General features: G+C 44.2%; 1 protein-coding gene across 1 annotated transcript; it reads right to left on the bottom strand.

Annotated features, from left to right (window-relative positions):
• Nucleotides 1-778: 778 nt before the first annotated feature.
• LOC107494806 (uncharacterized) lies at nucleotides 779-1,264 on the bottom strand. The gene has a single exon (XM_016115848.1). The coding sequence runs from the start codon at nucleotides 1,262-1,264 to the stop codon at nucleotides 779-781; it is 486 nt and encodes a 161-aa protein (XP_015971334.1).
• Nucleotides 1,265-11,011: the final 9,747 nt, after the last annotated feature.

Below are 11,011 nucleotides of genomic sequence, written 5' to 3'. Positions count from 1 at the left end.
GTTGGCACAAGGTAGGCCTAACTCTTAGGTTTCTGTACCACTAATGGCGTGCAGCACAGGCAACGCGTACGAGCACAGCACGCGTACGCGTGCTTGTTCGAAGTGGCGATCAACGCGGACGCATCATGCACGCTTGCGTGTGGGTTGCAGGCACAGAGTAGGCACAAACTGGGTATAACTCTCTGGTTTTTGTACCAGAGAGTGCAGAATGCACAACCAACGCGCGCGCACACAGCACGCTTGCACGTGGGTCGGCAAGATAGCAAGGGGCGCACAGGCGTCAAGCACGCTCACGCGTAGTTTGCCTGGCACAAAGTAGGCATAATGTGGATACAACTCTCTGGTCTTTGTACCAGGAGTTGTAAAACCATGCCGATGCGCGCGCGCACAGTGCGCTTACGCGTGGTTGCCCCTTTTTTTTACACATAGGAAAAATGCAATTTAACATATTCTTGGCATTCAATCAGCTAGATAAGTTGAGAAAACACTCACAAAACCATTCATTACTCAAGAAGAGGCATTTTCTCAATACAACCAATACAACAAAATTTGCCAAGATTGATAAAATCCTAATGAATACCACAACAATCTAACAAATTCATCAAAACCTATCATATCAAAACATATCAATACAAGCTTAACAACATTAAGAATCACAAAATTCACAAAGACCCTAATGCTAGAAGCAAGTAAGTATATACAAGAACGATCATACCGTGGTGGGGTGTCTTCCACCTAGCACTTTTCTTTTACGTCCTTAAGTTGGACGGTCCTGAGCTTAAGCTTCCTCTCCTTTTGGTGTATCCTCAAGTAGGAGCACTTCCACTTCCTTGGGTGACTTGTAGCCATGGTATTTATTCACTCTATGGCCATTAATCTTGAAGGTTGCCTCACTTTGAGGGTCAAACAATTCGACCACACCATAGGGCTTAACCTCCTTCACCTTGAAAGGACCTTCCCATCTTGAACGGAGCTTTCCAGGCATGAATCTAAGCCTTGAGTTGTAGAGGAGAACTTCGTCACCTTCTAGAAAATCCTTCTTCCGAATATGGTGATCATGGAATGCCTTAGTCTTTTCCTTATAAATCCGGGCATTCTTATATGCCTCCATTCTAAGACATTCAAGCTCCTCCAGTTGCAATTTCCGGGCTACACCCGCCTTGGTGATGTCCATATTACAATGCTTCACCGCCCAATAGGCTTTGTGCTCAAATTTCACCGGAAGGTGGCATGCCTTACCATAGACAACCCGAAAGGGACTCATTCCTAACGGGGTCTTATAGGCCGTCCTATATGCCCATCATGCATCTCCCAATCGAGAGCTTCAGTCCTTCCTTTGTGGATTTACCACTTTCTCCAAAATTCGCTTAATCTCTCGGTTGGACACTTTCGCTTGCCCATTTGTTTAGGGGTAGTATGCAGTTGAAACCTTGTGTGATATCCCATAGCGTTTAAGTAGTACTTCTACCTTCCTGTTACAAAAGTGAGAACCTTGGTCGCTCACGATTACTCATGGAGACCCATAGCGGCACACAATATTATTTCTAATGAAAGAAGTCACAGCATTAGCGTCATCAAAGCGGGTAAGTATCGCTTCTACCCACTTTGAGACATAGTCAACCGCCAACAAGATATACAAATACCTACTTGAGTTAGGAAATGGCCCCATAAAGTCTATACCCCATACGTCAAAGATTTCACAAAATAACATCAGTTGTTGAGGCATTTCATCCCTTTGGGATGCATTTCCTGACGTCTAACATTGGTGACATGACACACAAAATGGGTTAGCATCCTTGAATAGTGTTGACCACCAGAATCCACAATCCAAAACTTTTTTAGCCGTCCGTTGTGGGCCAAAGTGGCCACCAAACTCGGACGAATGACAAGATTCAAGAATGGGTTGGATTTCAGATTCCAGGACACATCTATGAATTACTTGGTCTACTCCCCTCCTCCATAAGTGAGAGTCATCCCAAATATAGTATTTGGAATCACTTCTCAACTTATCTCTTTGATGTTTTGAAAAGTTGGGAGGGTAAATCTTAGCAACCAAGTAGTTCGCCATAGGAGCAAACCAAGGAAAACTATTCGAAATAGCATGCAAACTATCCAAAGCGAATGAGTCATTAATCAGAAATGGGTCATATTTAAGATTTTCAAGGAGGCTTAGATGGTCCGCAACTAAATTCTGTGACCCACTTCGATCCCTAATCTCAATGTCAAATTCTTGCAAAAGCAAGATCCAACGTTTGAGCCTAGGTTTCGACTCATTCTTTGTCAGCAAATATTTTAAAGCTGCATGATCCGTGTATGCCACTATCTTGGAGCCTGGCAAGTAAGATTATCCAATGCATGAACAATGGGTAAAAGCTCTTTCTCGGTAGTCGTGTAGTTGGATTGTGTCGCATCCAATGTCTTTGAGGAGTAAACAATGATGTAAGGGAGCTTACCATCGCGCTGTGCAAGCGCGGCACCTACGGCATGATTTGACGCATCGCACATGATCCCGAACGGTTGCGTCGAGTCAGGGCCCCTCAAAATTGGTGCCGTGGTAAGGGCTCTCTTCAACTCCTCAAATGCTTCCCCACAAGCACTATCAAACTCAAAGTCCACGTTCTTTTAGAGTAGGTGTGACAATGGTAATACAATCTTGCTAAAGTTCTTGATAAAGCACCTATAGAATCCTGCCCCAGCTTTCCATTTTCTTCAGAACTTTCCAGGTTTGGTTTCTACTTTCCGTTTCCTTACTTCTTTTACTTTTTGACCTTCGATTTATGATAAAGTTTTGGTTTTGCTTGCATGCTTGTTTGGAAAACTTGAATCTTTTTGCATTTGTCGTGCCTGTTTATCGCCGTGTGTTTTGGAGCTTCTTCACATTCTGCATGATCGCTTTTTGCTTAATGTCTTTAGGGCTTTCGCTTGTCATTTCCTTTCCCGTTTGTAGTTTTGATGGTGTTTTTGCCTAATTCTGGAAAAGGTTGTAGCTTTGGTGTTTGTTCTGTTTGGCATTGTTGACGTTGATAGTGCTTTTGCTGGTAGACTGTAGAAAGATAGTTGCTTTAATGACTTTTGCATTTTTTATCTTGCTGGACGAAATGCTTGTTGCTTTAGGCCTTGTTTCCTTGTTTTCGAGAGACATTGGGGTGTAGGTTTTTCCCAGGGATCCTGCTTTGTTGTTGCTGCCTCCAAAGGATGCCCCAAGACTTTTGGTTTGAGTCTTGGGGTTTTCCTTTTCTGCATGCCACGTCTGTATGATATTTAAGTTTGCTTTCTACCTTCTCCGAGATGTTTTTAGTAACCCCGTCTTCTTTTCTTCCTTGTAGGATTAGTTGGCCCTATGTCTTCTCGCAATAACATCGTAGAGATGTATTCCAGAGTTCCCGAGGGGATGTCCGACTGGCTGGACTCCCTTGTCTTGTTGTGTGTTTCTGTTGTGGATGCCGAGTTCTGTGCTGAACTGAGGAAGCGCCATAGGATTTGTGGTAACAACACTCGTGAGGGGGATTATGAGCTTGTTGCCCCTGACTCTGACGAGAGAGTTTGCTTTCCGACTTCTGTCGAAGGAGAGCGTCCCTTCTTTTATGCTTACGAGTACTTTTTCAGTCAGTTGAACGTTTCTTTTCCTTTTACCGCTTTTGAGACCGACTTGCTGTGGTCGTGTAATATTGCTCCTTCCCAGCTTCACCCCAATTCCTGGGGTTTTATTAAGATTTTTCAACTTCTCTGCCGTGAACTAGATGAAACTCCTTCCCAGACTTTGTTCCTTTATTTGTTTGTTTCCACCAAGCCTGGTGGTTCCTCAAAAAAGAAAGCTTCTTGGGTTTCTTTTCGGTATGCCCAGGGGCACAAAGTGTTTGCTATGTATGATGAGTCTTTTAAGGACTTTAAGAACTACTTTTTCAAAGTTCGAGCTGTTGAGGGGGTCCGCCCCTTTTTTCTTGATGAAAACGACGAGCCCTCCTTCCCCCTAGAGTGGCAAAAAGATGTTCGAGTATCTCGCTACACTTGGGAGATGCTAGATGACGTTGAACACGCTTTTGTGGTTGTCCTCGAGGATCTTTGGGGGAAACCACCTCATCTTGATACGAAGAGATTCTTGAATGATCCTTCCTTGGTTCGAACTGTTATGGGTATTTTGTTTGGCTTTGCTTTTATACTTGTTTTTCCTTTCTCTACATTACATTTGTAACTCTTGGCTGTTGCTATGTTTGCAGAGATGTCGAAAAATAATGATTCTTTGAAGGCCTTTAAGAAGGCGAAGAAGGCCACTGCTGCTCTGAACATCTCGGCCAAGGTGGAGAGGGATCTTCTCAGATTCCTTTGAAGCCTCCTGTACCAAGTTCCCCTGGACCGAGGAAAGCAATTGATCCTCCCCAATCATCTACTGCAGCTTCTGGTCCCCCTCCTAGTAAAAAGCAAAAAACCATTGAACCCTTCAATCTAGATGCCCCCGACTTTGATGCCGTTGAATTTATTGATCAGAAAATTGCTCCCTATGGTGGACTTTCCATGGACGATGTATCTCTCCTTCGGCACCTGTATTTTATGGCCAAGAATAGTGTGAAGATGGCTCATATGAGTGCGGCTATTTTCCGGACAGTTCAGGGGATTCTGATTCATGCTACCAAGTCTTTTATGGAGGAGGCCAAGTCGGAGTTTAATCGGATCAAGGGCCTGAAGGAGGAGTTGGAGGTGAAGTTGGCAAAGGTGGAGAAGGAGCTGGAGGGTGAAAAGGCTAGTTCTATCGCCCTTGCTGCTTCTTTGAGGCTGGCTGAAGACATGGCCCTGAAGCATAAGGACAGCTATGTCTCAGCTTATAGGGAAATCATACGCCTTCGGGGTGAGTTGGAGACTGCTCGGGCTGATTATGGTGAGCTTCAGGGCCATCTTGTGGGTAGCGTAACTGCTGCCTCCGAGAATCTGATGGAGCAGTTTCGCGTTGTTCCCCTTGATGCCGACCTGTCTCTTGTTAGCTTGGATAATGTGGTGAGGGATGGCAAGATTGTCCCTGACGACCAAGATGATGATGATGCTGACCCTCCTCCAGTTCCTTCTCTCAAAGTGTCAACCTCCTCGGTTTCTCCTGTTACAGCTGATCCGGATTGCCAAATCTTGAACCGGGATGATGGAACTGTTGACGCTGTGCCTATTCAAGCTCGCCCTCCTTCTCCTGATTCTGATGCCACCAAGAAAGCTCCCGATGCTGCCGAGAAAACTTCTGTTGATTTGTAGTTGGCCCGACTTGTGGGCGTTTTGTGGAAACTTTTTTTTAACTTTTTTGTGTAGATGGCCCAATGTGTGGGCTTTTTGAACTCTTTATTTTTCTATTTCTCGTTTGACATTTTTAAGTTGCCTGCCTGGTAACTTCATTTTGAAAAACAAAAGGCCGCTTTCTGAGGTTGATTATGGTGGCTTTTTGAAGCTTCGCATTTATGCTCTCTTTGGCGTAATATCCCTTTTCGGATTTTTGCATTTTGTTTCTTGGCTTCTTTGGATTGCTTTGCACTTATTGCTTGTAGCTCGGATCCTTTGAGACTGTGGTTGCGTGGGTCCGACGTACTTCCTAGTTTTTTTTCGTCATCGCTTTGTATTTTAGTGATTTATAGCCAGCTTCTTCGCGTTGGTCCCTTTATGAGTTATTTTTGTAATCCTCTTTCTTGGACCTCTGTTAGGTCTCTTTCAGGGATTACTTTTATAACTTATCTTTGTAGGAGACCGACTTCGTTAAGTCGATCTCTTCTAAGTTATTTTTGTAATCCTCTTTCTTGGACCTTTGTCAGGTCTCTTTCATGGATTACTTTTATAACTTTTCAGTAGCAGGAGTCCGATTTTGTTATGTCGGTCTCCTTTTAAGTTATTTCTGTAATCCTCTTTTTTGGACCTTTGTCAGGTCTCTTCCAGGGATTACTTCGATAACTTTTTAATGGTAGGAGTCCGACTTGGTTATGTCGGTCTCCCTTAAGTTATTCTTCGTAGTCCTCTTTCTTGGATCTTTTGTCAGATCTCTTTCAGGGACTACTTGATAACTTTTTTAATGGTAGGAGTCCGACTTGGTTATATCGGTCTCCTTTAAGTTATTCTTCGTAGTCCTCTTTCTTGGATCTTTTGCCAGATCTCTTTTAGGGACTACTTGATAACTTTTTTAATGGTAGGAGTCCGACTTGGTTATATCGGTCTCCTTTAAGTTATTTTTTGTAGTCCTCTTTCTTGGATCTTTTGTCAGATCTCTTTCAGGGACTACTTGTATAACTTTTCGTTTTCGACAGACTTTATTATGTCGGGCCCTTCTAAGTTAAAGTAATCCTCTTTAATAGGGTTGGCCAGACCTCTTTCCAGGGTTTACTTATAACTTGGGTTGACTTGGTCCGACTTCCGCACGTCGGCCAATCTTTAAGTTATTATTTTAGCTATCCGTAAGACCTCGTCAGGTTCTTTTTTGGATTGCTTTCGATAACTTCTTACATTATTCTGTGTTCATCTTTGCCGATTTGTAGAAAACGGTTGGCATCTTTAGATCGTCCTTTGGGTGAATCGTGTTTTCACCTTTATCGGACAATTATCTTTATCGTGGTCGGGCAGTGAATTTGTTTTTCACTTTCTGCCGACCTGTTGCTTTATAATCGGACGATGAATACTTCAGATTAATGCGTCTTGGACTCTTGTAGAATATCTAAAATATATTTTATTTAAAGGAAAATACGAATATATATATGTAGGATTTTTCTGGTCTAGGTCTCGACCTGGTGCCTCATTAAAAAACCTTTTCAGGAAAAAGAGTGCATCCATTTAGTGAGACCTTTTACCTTTTCTAACTATAGTACCTTCGTAGGTTGCAAGCGTGCCATGATCGGTGAAGCTCTCGTCCATCAAGCTCGGACAGTCTGTAGTAGCCCTTCCCCAGTACTTCAATGACTCGGTAGGGTCCTTTCCAGTTTGCTGCCAGCTTTTCTTCTCCGGGTCGAGCTGTTCCAATGTCATTTCTGATTAGGATGAGATCATTCTCTGCGAAGCTTCTCGGCACTACCTTTAGATTATATTTGGAAGCCATTCGTCGTTTTAGAGCTTCTTCCCTGATCCGAGCTCTTTCTTGGATTTCGGGTAACAAGTCGAGTTCTTCTCTTTGAAGTTGAGAGTTTGCTCGTTCATTGTAGTGGACTACTCGGGGAGATCCTTCTTCGATTTCTATTGGAATCATTGCCTCCGCTCCGTATGCCAGTCGGAATGGTGATTCGTTTGTAGTAGAATGGGGGGTTGTTCGATACGCCCATAGGACTTGTGGGAGTTCCTCGGCCCAGGCTCCTTTTGCTTCTTGTAGCCTCTGTTTTAGTCCGGCCAATATGACTTTGTTGGCCGCTTCGGCTTGTCCATTGGCTTAGGGATGTTCGACGGAGGTGAACTGGTGTTTTATGTTCAAGTCGGCCACCAGTTTTCTGAAGCCTGCCTCTGTAAATTGGGTACCGTTGTCTCCGTGGTGATGGAGTATGGTATTCCGAACCTCGTAATAATGTTCCTATATAGGAATTTTCGGCTTCTTTGAGCGGTGGCTTTGGCTAGGGGTTCTGCCTCGATCCATTTTGTGAAATAGTCTACTCCTACTATGAGGAATTTTACTTGTCCTGATCCCTGTGGGAAGGGTTCGAGAAGGTCGAGTCCCCATTTTGCAAATGGCCAGGGAGAGGTCACGCTGATGAGCTTTTCTGGTGGGGCGATGTGAAAGTTGGCATGCTTCTGGCATGGTAGGCATGTCCTCACAAATTCTGTAGCATTCTTTTGTAGAGTTGGCCAATAGAATCCCGCTCGGAGTATCTTTTTGGTGAGGGCTTGCGCTCCGAGATGATTGCCACAAATGCCGCTGTGCACTTCCTCCAAGACTTCCTTTGTGTTAGAAGTCGGTACGCATTTTAGTAAAGGTGTTGATATCCCTTTTTTGTATAGTGTGTTGTTTATGATAGTGTAATACTATGCCTCCCTTTTTAGCCTTTTTGCCTCCTTTTCATCTGTAGGGAGTGCTTCTGTTTTGAGGTAATTTATTATGGGGGTCATCCATCCTTGGTCCTGACCTATTATGGCTAGGACTTCTTCTTCCGATATTGACGGGTTCTGTAGTATCTCCTGGATGAGACTTCTGTTGTTGCCCCTTGGTTTGGTGCTGGCTAATTTTGAAAGTGCATCAGCTCGGGCATTTTGCTCTCGGGGAATGTGGTAGATCCTGTATTCTCCGAGTTGTTCGAGCTGTTCTTTGGTTCTATCTAAATATGTTTTCATGGTCGGGTCTTTAGCTTGGTAGCTTCCTGTAATTTGTGAGGTAACGACTTGTGAGTCGCTGTAGATGTTGAGTTTCCGAGCTCCAACCTCCCTAGCCAGCTTTAAACCGGCTAGTAGCGCTTCGTATTCTGCTTGATTTTTCGAGGCCGGGAATCCGAATTTAAGGGAGAGCTCGAGTTGAGTTCCTTGGTTGCTTTCGATTATCACACCCGCACCGCTTCCTATTTTATTTGAGGATCCGTCGACGTATATGTTCCACTCTATGGGGATTTCCGGGATGTCTGTGAATTCTGCGATGAAATCGGCCAGGTGTTGTGATTTGATGGCTGTCCGTGCCTCATATTGGAGATCGAACTTGGATAACTCGATTGCTCATTGTAAGATTCTTCCTGCCAGATCTGTTTTCTGTAATATCCCTTTTATGGGCTGGTTGGTCCGAACTTTGATGGTATGTGCCTGGAAGTATGGGCGAAGTCGCCGGGGTGTGAGTATCAGAGCGTATGCAAATTTTTCTATTTTCTGGTAGTTCAGCTCTGATCCCTGTAGTGCTTTACTAATGAAGTAGACGGGTTATTGGCCTCTTTCGTCTTCTCGAATCAGCACTGAGGCTATTGCCCGACTTCCTACTGCGAGGTATAGTATGAGTGATTCTCCCTCTTGTGGTCGAGATAGGATACGTGGTTACCCCAAGAATTCTTTGAAGTTTTTGAAGGCTTGTTCACATTCCGCTGTCCATTCGAAGTTCTTTCCCTTCTTCAAGGTAGCGTAGAAAGGGAGGGATCTTATCGCTGATCCTGCGAGGAATCTGGACAAGGCTGCCAACCTTCCATTGAGTTGTTGTACCTCTTTGATGCAGGTTAGGCTCTTCATGTTGAGTATGGCCTGGCATTTATCTGGATTTTCCTTGATTCCCCTTTGTGTGAGCATAAATCCTAAAAATTTACCTGCTTCAACTGCGAAGGTGCATTTAGCCGGGTTGAGTCGCATACCGTGCTTCCTTATGGTATCGAATACTTGAAGTAAATCGGTTAATAATGTCTCTTCGCTTTGTATCTTTATCAACATGTCATCCACGTAGACCTCCATGATTTTTCCGATGTGATCTGAGAAGACTTTATTCATTAGCCTTTGATAAGTAGCTCCTGCGTTCTTGAGACCAACAGGCATCACTATGTAACAGTAGTTTGCTTTAAGTGTTAGGAATGAGGTTTTTTCTTGATCTGGTGGATACATAGGGATTTGATTGTACCCTGAAGATGAAGCATCTACTAGAGCGTCGATGCTTGGGAGTGGATAGGGGTCTTTTGGGCAGGCTTTGTTGAGGTCGGTGTAGTCGGTACACATTCGCCACTTCCCATTTGACTTTTTCACCAAGACGACGTTTGCTAGCCATAGTAGATACTTGACTTCCCTTATGAACCCGGCCTCAAGTAGCGCTTGTACTTGCTCCTCTACAGCCTGAGCTCGTTCTGGTCTAAGTTTTCTTCGTCTTTGTTGTACCGGCCGGGATCCCGGATAGACTGCCAACTTGTGGCTCATTAGTTCGGGATCAATACCTGGCATGTCGGCAGCTTTCCATGCGAAGAGATCAACATTATCTCGTAGGAGCCGTATTAGTGATTCCTTTATGTCTCCTTTTAGGATCGTACCAATGTTAGTTGTTTTATCCGAGGTGTCTTCGATCTGGATTCTTTCTACTTCTCCTTCGGGTTGTGGTCGGAGTTCTTCTCGCCTCTGAACTCCACTGAGCTCGATTGTGTGGAACTCTCCTCCTTCACCTCGGAGGTTTAGGCTTTCGTTGTAACAGTGACGTGCCATCTTTTGATCTGCCTTTATTGTAGCTATCCCTTCTGCAGTTGGGAATTTCATACATAGATGTGGAGTTGAAACTATTGCACCGAGTTGATTTAACGTTGTCCGACCTATTAAGGCATTGTAGGCCGAGCTTACGTCAACCACGATGTAGTCTATCTTGAGTGTTCTGGATTGGTTCCCGTTTCCGAAGGTTGTATGCAGCGATACGTATCCCAGCGGTTGATCTGGGGTATCTCCTAGTCCGAACAGACTATTCGGGTATGCTCTTAGCTCTTTTTCTTCTAGACCGAGTTTGTCAAAGGCAGTTTTGAATAAGATGTCGGCAGAGCTTCCCTGGTCAATTAGTGTACGGTGAAGGTTGGCGTTTGCTAGTATGATTGTAATGACCATGGGGTCGTCATGTCCCGAGATGATTCCGGATGCGTCTTCCTTGGTAAACGTGATTGCTGGGATGTCTGGGGTTTCCTTTTTTCCTTCGACGTGGTATACCTCTTTGAGGTGTCGCTTGCGAGATGATTTAGAGATTTCTCCTCCAGCAAATCCGCCGTGTATTACGTGAACGTGTCTTTCCGGTGTGCGAGGTGATCGTTCAGATCGTCCAACATCTTCATCCCTTCTTCTTTTTCTTGGTTCGTCATCCCGATTAGCCAAAAATCGATCTAGTTTTCCTTCTCTTATTAGTTTTTCTATGATGTTTTTCAAATCGAAGCATTCATTGGTGGAATGCCCTCGAAGTCAGTGGTATTCACAGTATTCATTCTGATTTCCTCCTCCTCTTTTACCTTTAAGTGGCCGAGCTGGAGGGATTTTCTCTGTATGGCAGACTTCTTTGTAAACATCTACCAAGGATGCCCTAAGAGGGGTATAGTTATGATATTTTTTAATTTTCTCTCCGGAGCGATCTTCCTTTTTCTTGGATTCTTTATCT

This window comes from Arachis duranensis, chromosome 1 (assembly GCF_000817695.3).
Source record: "Arachis duranensis cultivar V14167 chromosome 1, aradu.V14167.gnm2.J7QH, whole genome shotgun sequence".
Lineage (NCBI taxonomy): Eukaryota > Viridiplantae > Streptophyta > Magnoliopsida > Fabales > Fabaceae > Arachis > Arachis duranensis.
The sequence above is the reverse complement of the archived record's forward strand: the minus strand, read 5'-3'. Positions and strand labels throughout refer to the sequence as shown.

What these genes read in the sequence shown, in the direction of transcription:
- LOC107494806 (XM_016115848.1), bottom strand. Translation starts at nt 1,264, where the DNA reads ATGAGTCCCTTTCGGGTTGTCTATGGTAAGGCATGCCACCTTCCGGTG.